The following is a 16,930-nucleotide window of genomic DNA, read 5'->3' on the forward strand; positions in this document are numbered from 1 at the left end:
TCAGCTTGCTGCAGGACTGCTATATCAGAGGGAATTTGAAAATCTAGGGGCTGGCTGGGCCTTGAGACCTCCTCCTGCTTTCCCCTAACCATAATCAAAATCTTTTCCCTTTTTCTCTGAGCTCTGGACTTTGGTTGCTTGGCTAGCCCTGCCTCTAACTCAGCATGGTAAAGGTACCTCATGCAAGGGTATTTTTCACTTTCAGAGCCCTGGCTGTGACCACATTACATGCTACCCCTACAGGTTGGGGAGCGAGCTGCTGATGCTCACCCTCCTGAACGGGTACCTCAACAGTGCCCTTTAACCATCCCTCACTGGAAACCTGGTTATTACCTCGTGCCTGCTGTATTAAGTCTAGAAATGTTGGGACATCTTGGCCAAGGATAACAGGATATGGTAATTTGGGCACTAAAGCTACTGTAAGATAAACCTCAGCTGTGGGGTACACCTTCTCATCACCATGAACACAACCAGTTTTAGATGTGGTCCCACCCCACAGCTCTCCAGGAACTATGCTGGACTGAACAACTGACTGAAAACTTCCCGAGTCTCAGAGGGCCTCTGTACGCTGTCAATTCACTAAAACCTGAGACAAATAAGACACTCAGCACAGTTGTTTTTTTCTTTTCATTAATGTATATTTCTGATTATCTACATTATGTATGTGTGTGTATGTATGCCCTGATTCCCTTGTAACCAATAGAGCCACATGAAATTCCGAAATAAGTTCTCCAAAAAAAAAGTTCTCAAAAAAATAAATAAAATAAAATAAAAAAAGCTCTGTTTTTCTGAGATAATTATCTCGGAATTTCCGAGATAATTATCTCAGAAAAACTTATCTGCAGCTTATCTGCAGTAAAGACACAATTAGCTTGATCACAAATGTACAAAACAAGAGAGAAACCAGTGCTTTTTATTTAAAGTAAGACACTTTTGAGGTACTCCTTAATGTATATTAGAACAGAATAACAAACAAACACAGCCAGTAATAACAGCTGACATGAGCAAGAGGCTCCAATTCAATTATAATTTCTCAGTAAAAAATGCAACTGTGTGAGAACCATTTCCAAAAAGATTCTACTCAAACTGATAACAGACGTAAATCAAATTAAATTTGCAATAGATGTTTCTTAGTCATTTACATAACAAAATGTGTGACAAACATGACTTTTGTAAAAGGCTCAATTTGTTTATAGGTCTAGCTTTTTTATAGAATCACAGTGTTCAACGGATGCTCTGTAAAGGTTCAGCAATACCACTATAAAATAAATGAAAAGCTTTTTTAAATAATTCAAGAAATTTTAAAGTAGTAACATGGAAAAGCCCAGCTTGTTCAGACATTTGCAATAACAACACTTCCAAAATAACTCTACTTCAGTGTAAAATCTTGGACACCTTAACAACATCAGAAAGGTTTAGAGGATGATGTCTTTTGTACCACTTAAAGACTTTCACATTGTCTACAAAACTGTACTGAGCTGGTATATTTAGATGAAAAAAGTACACAAAAGCAGTAAACAATTTTGCACATTTGCACATTTGTTTTTTGGTGTAGTAGTCCTTCAAGTGCATGAACAGACTGTTCATCAACCATTTGTTATAAACAGTTTAAGTGAGGTGATGACTTTCTTTTCCCATATTATCAGCTCCAAAGTTGGGCCACAAGTATGTGCAATTGGCCGCCGTGCCAGCCCTTCCAACGAGGTGAATATGACTTCAATTTCCTTAACGCAGATGACATCAGACCCAGTCACAAATCTTAACATCTTCCGGAGGCCTATTTCATCCAATCCCCTAATGTACTGATGTAAAAACCGCAAACTTTGATTCTCTGCTGGTGTAGCTGGAGAGGCCGTGATTAGCTTTAACACCTTTCACGTTGTTGGTTTAAGATCATCATACATCTTCCGGATTTCCAGCACACTGGGGAAGAACTTCCTGAGAGTTGGTCCTGCGACTGCTGCAATGTTATCCAGTGCATATTTCGGTTGCTGGATTATTTGTTTGTGGGCCACCAGTTTTCTTGTGTTGGTACTGTTCTTACTCCCATGCGATCCATAAGATCAAGGAACTCATCTTCATCATCACCAACTCGAGCCTCTTGCAAAGCAGTGGACAAGAGATCACGCTCGGACTGACTAAGATACAACATCAGGGAGTCAAACAGTAAATCAGGTGAGACAGAATGTTCACCAAATGTGACTGCTGCTGTAAAGGCTTGAGCGAGCCGAGAAGGGAAATATCCATGGTCCTTCAATCCCTTGACCTTTATTCTACCAACAGATCTCCATTCTTCTTCTTGCCATTTTGGGGATAGCGATGGAACCCTCACATCTGCACCCTCTGCTGCACAGTCTTATGCCTTTTGTGTTACGTGCTTACGTTGTTGCAATCCTCCGTTCTGTGTAAAAACTAATACATGTTTACGAGCAATTCTCCCGTATCTCCCGTGTACTCATTGTTGGCGATAGTACCTGATAATAGAGTGAGTATACAACAAAACTGGCGACGAGGATTATGCGTTCTCACGTTGTGTTTGGTATTTTCGGTTGAAAGTTTTTTTGGCGGGTGCACGGCGCAAGATCGTGGCTAACGGGGCAACGGCGCAAGCTAGCTGCTACAGTGTGGATGAAATGGCACCTGCACGGAGAAAAGCGCTGCTGCCGGGGAGGACGAAACTCCGCGGTGGAAAGGAGACTGAAGAGAACTCTGATGGGACGGATATAGGGACCACAAGGACAGTGAGTCCATCGAAACAAGGACAATAAGCACAAGGATAAGACTTATTGCAGAAAGCAAAGGAAAATAACAAATGTTGCTTTAAAATGGCTGCACTTGTTGGAAATATTGGACCATTTGAAGAACAGACGGAACAATGGACTTCATACTCCGAGAGGTTTGAGTATTTCGTATTGGCTAACAAGATTAAAGGAGATGTCTTAGTGCCAACATTCTTAAGTGTTATGGGAGGAAAAACTTTCAACCTACTACGTAGTCTTTTGCAACCTGACAAGACAGGGGACAGGTCCTATGATGAAATAGTGAAGATATTAGGAAGTCACTACTCCCCTAAGCCACTCGTTATTGCTGAGAGGTTCAGATTCCATAAAAGAAACCAGGAAGAGGGTGAATCTGTTTCACAGTTCGTAGCTGTACTGAAACAGTTATCTGAACATTGTCAATTTGGACTTTCACTCAATGACACTATACGTGACAGATTGGTGTGTGGTCTACGCAGTGAGGCTATTCAGAAACGCTTACTTACAGAGGCTAGCCTGAAACTGGAAAAGGCCATAGAGATAAGCAAGTCAATGGAGATGGCTGCCTAAGTGCATCAACCCAAGTCCATAGGTTGTCCTTTGAGTCCAAGAACAAGATAGCGAGCAAGCCATGCTACCGCTGCGGAAAAGTGGGGCACCAGGCATCAGAGTGTTGGTGTAAGGACTTAGACTGCATAAACTGTGGTAAGAAAGGCCATGTTGAACGTGCCTGTCAAAATAAAAAGACTCAGACAAACACACAGCACACTGAGATGAAGAAAAGTGGTTTTTACAGAAACAAGAAAAAACATGTGAATAAGATGGAGCACGAACAAGTCGAGCAGAGTGACTATGAGTCTGATGACGAAGATACAGTGCATATTTTATCTGTTATGGACAGTGATGATGAATACTGGGTCACCCCACTGCTGGAGAACAAAGCAGTGCGGATGCAGGTGGACACCGGTACACGTGTATCCATGGTATCAGAAGCTGTTTACGAGGAGAAGCTGCAGAACCTCACTCTTCGAGGGACTAAGTTGAAGTTACGGACCTACACTGGTGAGCCTGTTCCAGTGTTAGGAGTCGTGGATGTGAACGTGGAACACCACAATCAGAAAAAGACTAGACCATTGTATATCATTCCAGGAAAACGTCCAGCTCTGCTAGGCCGCAGGGGGCTGAGGAAGCTCAGACTGAATTGGCAAGAAGTGTTCATGGACAATGATGGAGACACCGCCCTCCTACAGGAGATCCTGAAGAAGCACTCCAAAGTTTTTGACGGAGAACTTGGCAGCATGAAGGACATTACAGTTAAGCTGACAGTTAAATCAGGAAGTGCACCAAAATGCTTTAAAGCTAGACCTGTCCCATATGCTATCAAACCCAAGGTAGAGGCAGAATTAAACAGATTAGTGCAGTGTGGTGTATTGGAACCCGTGAGCACAAGTCAATGGGCTACACCGATTGTTCCAGTTATAAAAAAAGATGGGGCTCTAAGGATCTGTGGTGATTTTAAAGTCACTGTGAACCCTGTCTTGACTGTAGAACAGTATCCATTACCCCTCATCGATGAACTCTTTGCAGGCTTGGCTGGAGGACAGAAGTTTAGTAAGATAGATTTATATCAGGCATATCTCCAGATGCATGTTGATCCAGAGTCACAGGAACTGTTGACCATAGTGACACACAAAGGTATTTTCAGATACCGGAGGCTCCCTTTTGGGATTACCTCTGCTCCAGCTCTTTTCCAAAGAGCAATGGACCAGATTCTGAGTGGGCTACCAGGGGTCCAGTGTTACCTGGATGATCTGCTTATAACGGGACCAGATGAGCACTCACACTTAAAGAACCTGGATGCAACACTACAAAGACTGGAGGAGTATGGTCTGAGAGTCCGGGAAGACAAATGTGAGTTTTTCAAGCTTTCTGTCGAGTACCTGGGGCACGTAATCGACAGCACTGGACTCCACAAGGCACCATCAAAAGTGAGGGCTATTGTGGATGCTCCATCCCCAAAGAATGTGAGTCAGTTGAGGTCATTCCTTGGCTTGCTGACATACTATGCAAAGTTCATGCCTAACCTTGCAAATAAACTGAAACCACTGCATGAGCTTCTAAATAAAACCAAGACTTGGAAGTGGACGGACAAATGTGAGACAGCTTTTAAAGAAGTGAAGATAGCTCTCTCTAAATCTGAGGCCCTAATCCATTTTGACCCCACATTACCAATTCAGCTGGCATGTGACGCCCCACCTTATGGTGTAGGTGCAGTAGTGTCACACATTATGCCATCAGGGAAAGAGCCATTGCCTTTGCATCGAGGACACTGAGCAAAGCAGAAGGCAATTACGCACAGATTGAGCGTGAAGCACTGTCTATAGTGTTTGGAGTGAAGAAATTCCATCAGTTTCTTTTCGGCAGGAAATTCACGCTACTGACAGACCATCGACCTCTCACCTCTATCTTTGGTCCTCATACTGGCCCATCGCTTGCAGCCAGTCGTACGCAGCGATGGGCTTTGTTATTGTCTGCCCACCAGTATGACATCAAGTATAGGAAGTCGGACCAGCATGGGAATGCTGACGGGCTCTCAAGGCTCCCGCTACCTGTCGTGCACACTGAGTCAACACAGGCTGAGATTTTCTATTTCAAGGATGTGGCTGCTGCTCCTATAACCTCGACTCATGTGAGGAGGCACACACGCACTGACCCGGTCATGTCTGAGGTTATGGACATAGTCGCTCGGGGAAGGAAACGAGAGGTGACACCGAGTTTGAAGCCTTACCTGGTAAGAAGAAATGAGCTTTCAGTCCAGTCTGGATGCCTATTATGGGGCTATCGTGTCATTATTCCACCACCATTAAGAGAGAGGGAGAGAGGGACGAGCTCCACTCTGGACACTGTGGTGTGGTGCGAATGAAAGAAATTGCACGCAGTTATTTCTGGTGGCCAGGTCTGGATGCAGCTATAGAGGAGAAAGCAAAGTCATGCTCTGCCTGCCAGAAAGTAAGAAGCCTCCCACAGCTGGCTCCATTACATCCATGTGACTGGCCTGAAGAACCATGGCAAAGAGTCCACATAGACTTTGCTGGACCACTAGAGAACTGCATGTTCTTAGTTGTAGTCGACGCCCATAGCAAATGGCCTGAGGTTGCTGTCATGAAGAGCACCATTGAAGAGCTAAGGTCTATCTTCAGCCATTTTGGTCTTCCACAACAGCTTGTTAGTGATAACGGTCCGCAACTAGTGTCTGAAGAGTACAAGACATTCATGGAAGAGAACGGTATTCAGCACCTCAAGTCTGCGCCATATCACCCAGCTACCAATGGGCTCGCTGAAAGATTTGTACAGACCATGAAGCAAGCTCTCATGTCCTCTCAAGGTACCCAGTCCCTCAACAGGCGCCTCAGTGCTTTCCTGTTGTCATACCGAAATACACCTCATGCTACGACAAAGGTGTCTCCTGCCGTGGCTATGCTCAAGAGACAACTTCGCACTCGACTTGACCTCCTAAAACCTCAAAAGACAAGAGAGTTTGTGCACCTACAACAGAGAGCTCAAGTTGAGAGACGAGCGAAAGCAAAGTTCCGGAGCTTCACAGCTGGAGACATGGTTCTCGCCCGGAACTATACCAAAGGGATAAAGTGGATGCCTGCTACAGTTGTTACAAAAACAGGCCCCGTGTCATACACAGTTGAAACACATAATCACCTCATCTGGAGAAGACACATCGATCAACTGCTCCACACTTCCCATGATGACTCACCTGAGCCACCATCCCTTGTTCCAGAGCGGGAGGCCTACCAGGAACAGCATCTATCCCCAGAAGAACCCCTGACGCAACCTTCAGGACTGGACACTGTTCCGGGCACACTAAGCCCTGATCAGGTCCCTACCCGAGGCATCACTTCTCCCAGACCAGGACTCATACAGTCCTCAGCAAGAGACAATGTGACTGACTTGCCTACAGGTCATACCTACCCTAGAAGAGACAGACGGCCTCCTGATAGACTGACATTGTAGAGTAGAGACTAACCCTTGACATTGGGGCAGAATAATCCCCAGGGTTTCCCTAGTTTAGGCAAAGTTCTATAGCCAAAACAAGTTTGTTAAAAGTTCATTATAGAATTAAGAAATACAGTACAAACATTGTGATATATCGAAAAGAAAAGAAAAGAGAAAAAAAAAGGTGTGTTTGATGCAGAGACATTTCAGAGAAGATACTGAGACGGTAAAATGTTTACTTTTGTTAAAGGAGCATCAAAGGTAAAGGGGGAGGGATATGTTGTGTATTGACAGCCTAAGTTTGTCCCTTCACGGATACTGTTACGCCCCCTTTTGTGTTACGTGCTTATGTTGTTGCAATCCTCCATTCTGTGTAAAAGCTAATACATGTTTATGAGCAATTCTCCCGTGTCTCCCGTGTACTCGTTATTGGCGATAGTACCTGATAATAGAGTGAGTATACAACAGTAGGGATATCTGGCATAGCGCTGGAGTCTCATTTCATTTTTATGCTGACGATATGCAGTTCTACTTGCCTGTAAGACACAAAAGACCTGATATGCTGAGTCCACTCACTAACTGCCTCTCTGACATAAAAAACTGGATGTCTCAGGATTTTCTTCAGCTGAACTTGCTTTTAAGATTTTACTGAACACTTTAAAGGCCCTTCATGGCCTCGCTCCCTGCTACATCGCTGACCTTTTAGAATCATACACACCAGTACGCACGTTGAGATCCTTGGCTAGAGGTCTCTTGTCTGTTTCAGAGGCCCGGCTAAAAAGGGGGACAGAGCATTTGCAGTCCGGGCCCCTGAGGCCCTGGAAACACCGCCTGAGAAGATCAGGTAAGCTGACTCAGTGAACTCTTTTAAGTCCCTTCTTAAAACAAACTTTTATCGGATAGCCTTTACAGATTTTTAACTTTCTTTATAACTGTCATTTAATTTATTTTACTGAGATATTTTATACAGCACTTGTATTTATACATTTATGTATTTTACCCGTATTTTCTGAACCTGATGTTTTACCCGTCAAATACCTCTATTTCGAAAACCTATTGAATGAGCATCACTGCAAATTTGTTCAACTGTTCAAATACATTCTGTTGTCAAAACATTAGTTCTGCATTATATTTTCACCTGTTGCTCGAACCTCATGTGTCTGTACCCCGCCTTACCCTTTGAAAATCAATGGCATAATGGAAACATACCTGGTGTATAATAACAGCTACAGTTTTATAATGAAGCTACAGGTTGTCTAATTTGGATATGCCATGATGAATCTCATGTTTTTCTCTTAAACAAATGATTTCTACATATTTCCAACTGCTAGTGATCATTAGTTACTGAAAAATAATGTGATATGTGATATACATCTGTCCTCAGCAGACCTTTGTTTTCTTGCTTTTATTCTGTCCCATCCTGAAGGCTCACTTTAGAGAACACTGGCATCCTGGATATTGAGCCTAACCCCCTAACCACTGTCATAACCTAAATCTCCATCCATTTTAACATATTTATTTCCCTACAAAAGGAGTAACGTACACAAATGCCATACTCATAAACACCCCATCAATCCACAATGAAATGGCCACTCTGACCCTTTTTCTTCCAGCTCATCACTCTCTCTCTCTCTCTCTCACAAACACACACACACAGCAGAACTCACGTAGCTGGTGCATGTCTTTCCAGGCCCTGCTGGCAGGACAGGCAGTGATGGTGACCACTGGACAGAGGTTTCCAGCCAAAGTGCTACAAAGAATCTGCTGCCGGAAAAACACAATGGCAGGGTCCACGGATTTTTGCAGCACATTCAGATGAGCCTGAAAGAAACAATAAATATATATGAGTACAAGTACAGTAGGTTGTGATGCATAAATGTGTACACCCCTGTCCTGTTTTCATACACGTGTGGAAGATCTCCGGAGAATTGGGTCCAGACTTTCTTCGCAGTTTGCCTTTCACACATGCACTATGCAGCGGGAGGTTCTCTGCTCAGACACGTTCACAACAGAAACAAAGTATCTGCAGGATTCAGGTGAGGAATGGTGTAGCAGGCAGAGGAAGGATGTAACACATAATTTCTGCTCTAAAAATCAAATGATTTAATTACAACACATCAACAACAGTTGACTGTTATCACCACAAACTATCTTGACGCCTTTTTTGGTGTCTTCTACACTGGTGTGGTTTTTCATCCTGAGATATTTATTTTCTTTTTGTTTTAAAATTGTTTGCGTCTGTTGCATGTTAGAATTGTCATCAACCACGTGTCACCACTCGCTTGTGATGAATCCAGCGGGGATCTCCTGCTGTGCACTCACATCATGTTTGTGTTCATGCATACAAGTACTCTGGAGAAATCTGTGGAGTTCAGAGCATGTCTGAAAGCAGCTATAGATTCTATTCAGATGAAATGACATATATCCCAGCCAGAGGGCAGGTAATCAAAGGAATGTTTTTAACCATTTCCTATCTTCTTGTTTTCAATTGCATATGGGTCCATATGGAGCCAGAAACCAGGACAATTCAGAAAGCTGTCACCCATCGTGTGCTCCTGGGACAAGGTGAACAATCCCTTTGAACACTGACAGCAAACAGAGCATGGTAAATAACTTAACTGAACACATTTCTTCAATCACTCATCTCCCTGTCCTTCAACTGCCACAATTCAGCCTCAATTATGTGCTGCAGCTACCACTCTGCTGTTACTTTAGTCCAGAGAACAGCTGGACAAATGCCACAGCTTCCTATTGCAGTGTATCATGATTTCTTAGCATTTTTCATAGACTTATCACCCTGGCTATTGCAATATACCAGATGCTCAAACACATGATTAGGCACCTCTGATTGTTCACACTATTCTTCCTCCCTCTTGTATAGTTGCAGATGGGACTTGGAAGATCAAATTAGTAATGAAAGTGACAGTATCAGGTACCTACATGATCCTGGAAATTGGTTTACCTAATTGTTATTATTTTGAGATTTGGCTCTTTTTCTTGTTCACTCAGTCCTGCTGGAATGAAATATGATTGTGTTTCCCTACCCCTGCTCTGCCGAAATCTGTCACAGTGTGTGCTGCTGGATGAACCTCAGAAGACAACCAGCTCCTATGCCTCGACACTGGATTATACCTCTCCCTCATCGTTGAAATCCCTAGCACTTATGTTCGGTAGTTTTGGGTCGATAGTTGCTCATCACGTATTTAGTCAAATTTTTTGTACATACATTGCTTGGTTTTTTCATTATTTCACATGATGTGGATGTGTGCCTGCTTGTCCTGTGCATATTTAAAATTTTGATAGTTCGTTCCTGAGTCTGACAATCCTTGCGAAACATAATTAAGATTAGTTCAGTTTAGACAACCATACTCACCTTCCACCCCCAAACCCACTCACACACCCATTTTACACATTCACATGCCTACAACTAGTAAAGTGTGACCTCTGTGATCTGTCTTCTCCCACAATGATTCCCTTGAGGCTGGTCAATGTTGTTGTTGGCAACAAATGTTTATTGACTCTGAATATTTGATATAAAACACAAGAGCGGAAGGGTCATCAAAACGGAGGCAGTCGCGCGCTCACTCATGGCATTCCTCAATACCTTTTTGTCTAATTTCACACTGTGATCAAGTGATCATATAGTGGAATTTGGGACATGTAATAAAATAAATAGTACAAAACAGAAGTCTCTCGCTCTTAAAACAATAAAGAAATAACTGTTTGCCTATATAAAAAAACCCATTATTTTACAGAGCACACATAACATGCTATTACCTTTTTTTGTTTCCTTTCAGTCATAACATTTAGCAACATAAAAACACAATAACTAAACAGCAGAAAATATCTAAGCTGCATTATATCAAAACAGTTTGTAACATGACGTTTTATGAACATACCTGCATATTTTATATAAAACACAGAGTGGAAGGGTCATCAAAACAAAGGCAGTTGCGTGCTCACTGTAAAGACGGCATATATAATGTTAGCTAGCTTACATAGGTGAATCTTTACAGACAATAAAACATATAAAAGACGATCGGTAGCAGAATAAAAAGATTGCAAAATGTATCCTAGACATGTAAAATCGCATTAAATAAATCCTGCTTAACTAACATTTCATGTAGTTAACAACAAACATGCTTACAGACTTCAACACACACACCCTACCTCATGGCGTTCCTCGATAACTTTGAGGAATACCCACAATCCCTTGCCCGTAGAGCTCACCGCTCCCTGGAGGTACATATTCACCACACCAGGTGGCACTGTTATCCCATTTAGTGGGATTAAATATGAACCCTTATAACTATGTTACGTACACCCCCCTTAAATCCTGCTAAATTGGGGTACACTAATACTCAAAAGAGCATAATCGTAAACATTAAGTCAGATGGCAACCAAGTGAAGGCAACTGTAAAGCTTGTTTGACAGAATCAGAGGACTCCAAAGCTTCTCACACAGCATGTGGGGCTACAGTCAGTTCAGTCTGCGGGGGTGGGCTGCTTACCACTGTTGGGACATGGTTTTTGTGAAACACAGTTCGGGCCTACATGGGTAGGCAAAAGCCTGAAGCCGCATGTCCTTTGTTCTGGAGAAAACCAGAGCCTCCAGAACGCAGTCTCCCAGGGTGCCTCAACGTCACACAGAGGTGTGAAAACCGACAGGAGACACAAGTTTCAACTCCTATTGGTCACTCTGGGCCCCATGACCTGTGAGGTCACCGGGCCAATATAAGGCCTGTTCCCCCTCTCTTCTCTCTCTTTTCCATGCGACCCGTCGAGGGGAGAAGTTTGGCTTCTCCAGCTCACATCTTCTCTTTCCATTCACGGAAGGGCGACGGTCCAGCTCACCCTTTTCATCTCAAATCAACTTCATGGAGGAGAGTTGCAGCTTCCACTCATCTCACCAAGGAAACCTCACAAATCCAAGCTCTACCAACCTCTGCGCGATGTCCTGCAGGAGAACTTCAAAAAGCAACTGAGCTGCACAGCCCAACAGAACCACGAAGGCAGGAGCCACACAACCAGCAAGACGATTTCACAGAACTTCGATCAGCACAGCAACCTCTTTTCCCTTTCCACGGACGGGTAACACAACTGGGCTTAATAATCATACTAGGCTAAGCAAAGACTGTTTATTCGATTCTGTGTGACGTTTATAAGTTTGATTTGTGTTGTTGTGATATTTTGGTTATAAGTTATTTGAAAGTTAATGTTAGTTTGTTATGCTCTTTACAGTCTTTCATTGCATTCACTCTACACTCTTTCTCTAACTTGGCACCAACACACACAGACACATGCATATCGCAGCACCCCCGACACACGTCGTAAACATTCCAAACGGGGGAGGCTGTTATCTCTAGAGTGGCCAGCTGCCATTTTGGAAGCACGCTGACTCACACAGACACACACACACGCATACTCACATACCTATCTTTGTTTAGTAAGTACACCGTTAGTAATTTGTGTTTTTTATACTTTATTATATTCATAATAAATGTTTTTCTTTCACAAATGTTTTTTCATTAATGTTGCATAAGTGAATTTTGCCAACCTCTACACTGTCAAGAACTCTATATCCTTCAACTTAGCTAACTATCTATATGGTAATTTTGGTTATAGTTATTAATTTAATTGTTAATCAGAGTTCCAAATGTGTAGTTAGTACTTTTATGAGACTTAATCAATAAATTGGCTATCTTTTCCCTTCCTTTGAAGGGTGGTGCCCCGAGGTAACTTTAATCAATTAAAGTTATTATTTAATATTAATATTTGTAATATTAATATTCAATATTTTATTTTGATAACCAAATTTATTGAATGCTGAAAGGCACACCATTTTATGGTATCACGTTTAATGCATTATTGCACAACACCACTATAGCACGAGAACAATCAGCCTGGCTGTCTATAGCATCCACATCACTTGCATCATCCATCTGCAGAAGCCAGGTACGTGTCTTTGACTCAATGTCTTGTACATCAACGACTGGTTCACATTGCTCACTGCCGTCAACAGAAGAGCAGCTTGAATCATCATCATCTCCTGTGGGAAGAAAACTTGCAGGGAGTAGAAGGTTTCTGTGAACAACTTTTTCTCTTGATGTCACAGGGTCCCTGATGCAGTGAACATTGATTCCAGGTTTTACAGATGCCACTTCATAGACTGTGGATACCTATTTGTCCGCCTCTTCCCTCTCTCACCACGATTTGCAAGCAAGACCATGTCACCAACGGTGAGGGGTGATCCCTTTGCTTTGCGGTTGTAGTTTGTCGCCTGACAAGCTTGTTCCGTCTGACTGTTCTGCCAGGCAATGCATGCAGCTTGAGACAGGTCACGCTTCAAACGAAGGACAAAATCACTGTGACCAACAACAGTATCATTGGGAAGGGCGTGCTGGAACATAACATCAACTGGTAACCGGGGAATCCTGCCAAACATAAGAAAGAAGGGAGCCAAACCTGTCGTCTCGTGCTGGGTGCAATTGTAACAGACAGTCAGCATCTGAAGCATTTGTGGCCACTTTGCCTTTAAATGGGGGGCAGGGCCCTGATCATGTACCCAAGAGTCCTGTTGTAGCCTTCCACAACCCCATTGCCTATAGGATGATACTGGGTGGTGTGAGATTTCTGGACACCGGCCACTTCCAGGAGCTCTTTAATGAGTTGACTCTTGAAATTGGCTCCCTGATCCAAATGAATGCATTAAGGGAAACCCGGGCAACCTGCTTTATTGAATGATTCTTGCACGGGAAAGCATGCGCCAGTTTGGAGAAGTGATCTGTGACAACCAAAACATCCACACACTTCTCTTCAGTCTGCTCAGCAGTCCAGAAATCAATACACACAAGCTCCATCGGCTCAGAAGTGCAAATGCTCTCAAGTGGAGCACAGTCCTTAGGTGCTGGAGTCTTCCCAAACACACAATGAAAGCAGTTTTTGACATGATTGATAATGTCTTGTTCCATCCCTATCCAAAAGAACCTCTGCCTGGCAAGTGCAAGTGTGCGAGCATGGCCCTGATGACCAGCTGAGTCATGGAGACCATTGAGGACTTGTGCCTTCATGGAGTTCGGGACAACAAACTGGTGAGTTGTCATGTTCATTTGTTTGTCCCTCTTCACTTTGAAAAACATCCTGTTCTTGATGGAGAGCTTTGGCCTATGTCTTAACAGCTTCAGCACACCACGAGACTCACCAGCACGGTCACGCCTAGTTGGCCTCCTGTGACGCTGGATGTAAAACAGAGCTCTGCCCAGAACGTCATCCTGCTCCTGCAGGTTTACCAGTTCACTCCTTGGTAGAGAGGCAGTTTGGTCGACATGAGCAATCTGCTCACACCTCCAGAGTCATGTGCATTCAACACAGCTGAGACATCCTGTGAAGACAGTGATCCCTGAGAAGATGACAAGGCGTCATCAGCTTCTTTCTCAGGCTGATGAACAACTAACTGAGTGTTAGTGGTACATCTGAATGTATCTTGTACTGTCCTATCCAACATCCCACTCACTTGATTCTGCAACAAGGCATAAGGTTCAGTTACAAGGGCTGGATGACTGGACAAAGGACTCTCTACTAAGTGCATCAGCAACCACATTCTTTGGACCAGGGACATAGTTCAGGTTAAAACTGTATGCTGCAAGCTTTGAAACCCATCTCTCTTCACATGCATCTAACTTAGGCTTAGTTAAGATGTATGTCAATGGATTATGATCCGTCCAAACAGTGAAACTTCGTCCCTTTAGCCAATGGCTAAACTTATCACATACTGCCCAGTTTAGAGCAAGAAACTCTAGTCGATGTGCTGGGTAGTTAAGCTGTGATCCCGAGAGAGTTTTTCTGGCAAATGCCACAGGTCTGGCAATCTTTCCACCAGGAGGCATTTGTGAGAGGACAGCTCCTATGCCATCAAAAGAGGCATCAACTGCAAGGATGAATGGGGCATTAAAATCTGGATGTGCTAGTGTAACACTGTGCACAAGCTCATGTTTTAAAACTCTGAAAGCCTCTCCGCACTCATCAGTCCAATCCGTTGGTGACAGTCTCACTTGGGCTTTTTTGAACTTTGGTTTGTTGCCTTTACCTTTGTTGTGTGATGCAGCAGGTTCAGCCACAAGGCTGAACAGTGGCTTAGCTTCGGCAGAGCATCCTTCAATAAAATGATGGTAGTAGAGGACCATACCTAGGAAAGATCTGATTTTCTTAGCAGATGGTGTCTCTCCATCAGGTCGGCTTCCTTCACATCATTTATAGCATGCACATTACTTGGGTCAGTCTTAACACCATCTTCACATATGATGTACCCCAGGGACTTGACCGACTGGTGAAGAAAGTGGCACTTTTTAGGCGAGAGCTTCAAGTTGTTAGCAGAAAGGCGTGTGACCTGTTCGGATGGAGCATAAACCATAAGATCAACCAGGTAGCATAACAGGCTTGTGAAGTTCTCATAACCAAAGTTGGACATCATCATCCGCATTAAAGTGGCAGGGCTATTTGTCAGGCCTTGGGGTATCCTGTTATATTCATGCAGACCAAAGGGAGAAGAGAACGCTGTGTACTTTTTGTCATCCTCATGCAGCCCGACATTGTAGAACCCTGATGTAAGGTCCATCGTGGAGGAAGACACATTTCCACCAAGCGCAGCGAAAGTGTCAGTCTGATGAGGCAACGTCTATATGGACGTCTGAATGGCTTATCATCCATTCAACAGATTCTGTGGACAAAGTCTTTTGCCTTACCACAGTACATTTTGTTCCTTGAGAAGATGTGCTCTTACTGCTCAATGATCTGCAGCAGTTTATCTTTCCACTCTGGAGACACTTGACGAGATAAAAGGTCCAAATCTTGCAGGCCAAGTCACTCAAGATGCGTGACACTTCTTCCTCTGACCTTGCTTCAGGGGGTGAACTGTACGTGTACTGTGTACTGGATTGGATTTGCTTTGGTTCAAGTAAGTCCTGCACAGAAAGACAGGGGGACCCATCTGCAACCTTTGTATTTCTCTTAAGCGTGAGCCGGATTTAAGACTTTCACTGGAACCCAGCCATCTCCTGATAAGGAAGTCTCAACTCTCCCACATGAATTTGTGCAGGTCTAGTGTTGGACAGGGTGGGTTCAATGACAACTGCTTTTCCCACTGCAGATACATCAGAAGCATGCAACTTAGCCCAAACTAAATGTTCAGACATCGGTGTAGAGTGACACATCATTTGAGAACCAATAGGGAATCACTCCCCGCAACAATGCTACTACACAGATGCAATGCACTCTAACCAGTATGGAGGATATTTTACTGAATGTACAAGGCCCACAGACAAAGCGAGCACTGACGATCATGGAACTTCAAGCAAAAACACAAACTATCATCGTAAAGCCTAGACTCCACAGCTTCCAATGGTTTACTCCTACTACCAAAGGTCACTGAACCAGCTGAAGAAGAGAAAGAAAATATAGCAACATACATTGATTATTTCTTACATGTCTGCATTTTTATTGTATTATTAAAGTGTGTGCAGGTCATTGGGACAGGACTCCAACAGGAGACCCTGACATACTGTTACATGTCATTTGGCAGACGCTTTTATCCAAAGGGCCATTTAGGGGTTCAGTATCTTGCCCAAGGACACTTCGGCATGCAGATGGGGAAGACTGAGGATTGAACAGCCAACCTTCTGGTTGGAGGACGACTACTCTACCCCTCAGCCACAGCCACCCCAGCCACTAGTATAAGACGACCAGACCTTTAGTGTGGTCTGTCCTGATCTTGAAGCAGCGGTGGTCATAATTATGCAGTGGTGGGACATCGCTAAAGAAATAAACGTAGCGGAAAACATGAATTGATTATGTTCTGTCTTTGCATCGATGCAGAGTCGTCCATGTCCACATCCACATCGCAATGCATCAAAAACTAATTTATCCACGCCTACTGATGGCCACATGAGACCACAGTAACTAACAGTGAGTTAGAGAGCTTATTTGTTATTATGAAAAGCGAAAAGAAAAAAAAAATCTCCAATGAAATGATAAATTTTATTACAGGCTCTAGACCCAATAGCAAGACATACACCATAAAGAAAAAAGAAAACAGATACATAAACACATACAAACATACTCTTATTCATGAGAGTCTTAAAAGGCACCCATACCAATGTTTCCACAGAT

The 16,930-nt window shown here is 43.4% G+C and overlaps 1 protein-coding gene across 1 annotated transcript in view; it reads right to left on the reverse strand.

Moving 5' to 3' along the window:
• Positions 1 to 16,930, reverse strand: part of LOC118110102 (cytosolic carboxypeptidase 4) — a 175,340-nt gene that overhangs the window by 57,302 nt on the left and 101,108 nt on the right. Inside the window, exon 19 of the mRNA XM_035157707.2 lies at positions 8,435 to 8,588. Coding sequence (XP_035013598.1) covers positions 8,435 to 8,588 — 154 coding nt within the window. The remainder of the gene's footprint in view (positions 1 to 8,434; positions 8,589 to 16,930) is intronic.

This window comes from Hippoglossus stenolepis, chromosome 5 (assembly GCF_022539355.2).
Source record: "Hippoglossus stenolepis isolate QCI-W04-F060 chromosome 5, HSTE1.2, whole genome shotgun sequence".
Taxonomy (NCBI): domain Eukaryota; kingdom Metazoa; phylum Chordata; class Actinopteri; order Pleuronectiformes; family Pleuronectidae; genus Hippoglossus; species Hippoglossus stenolepis.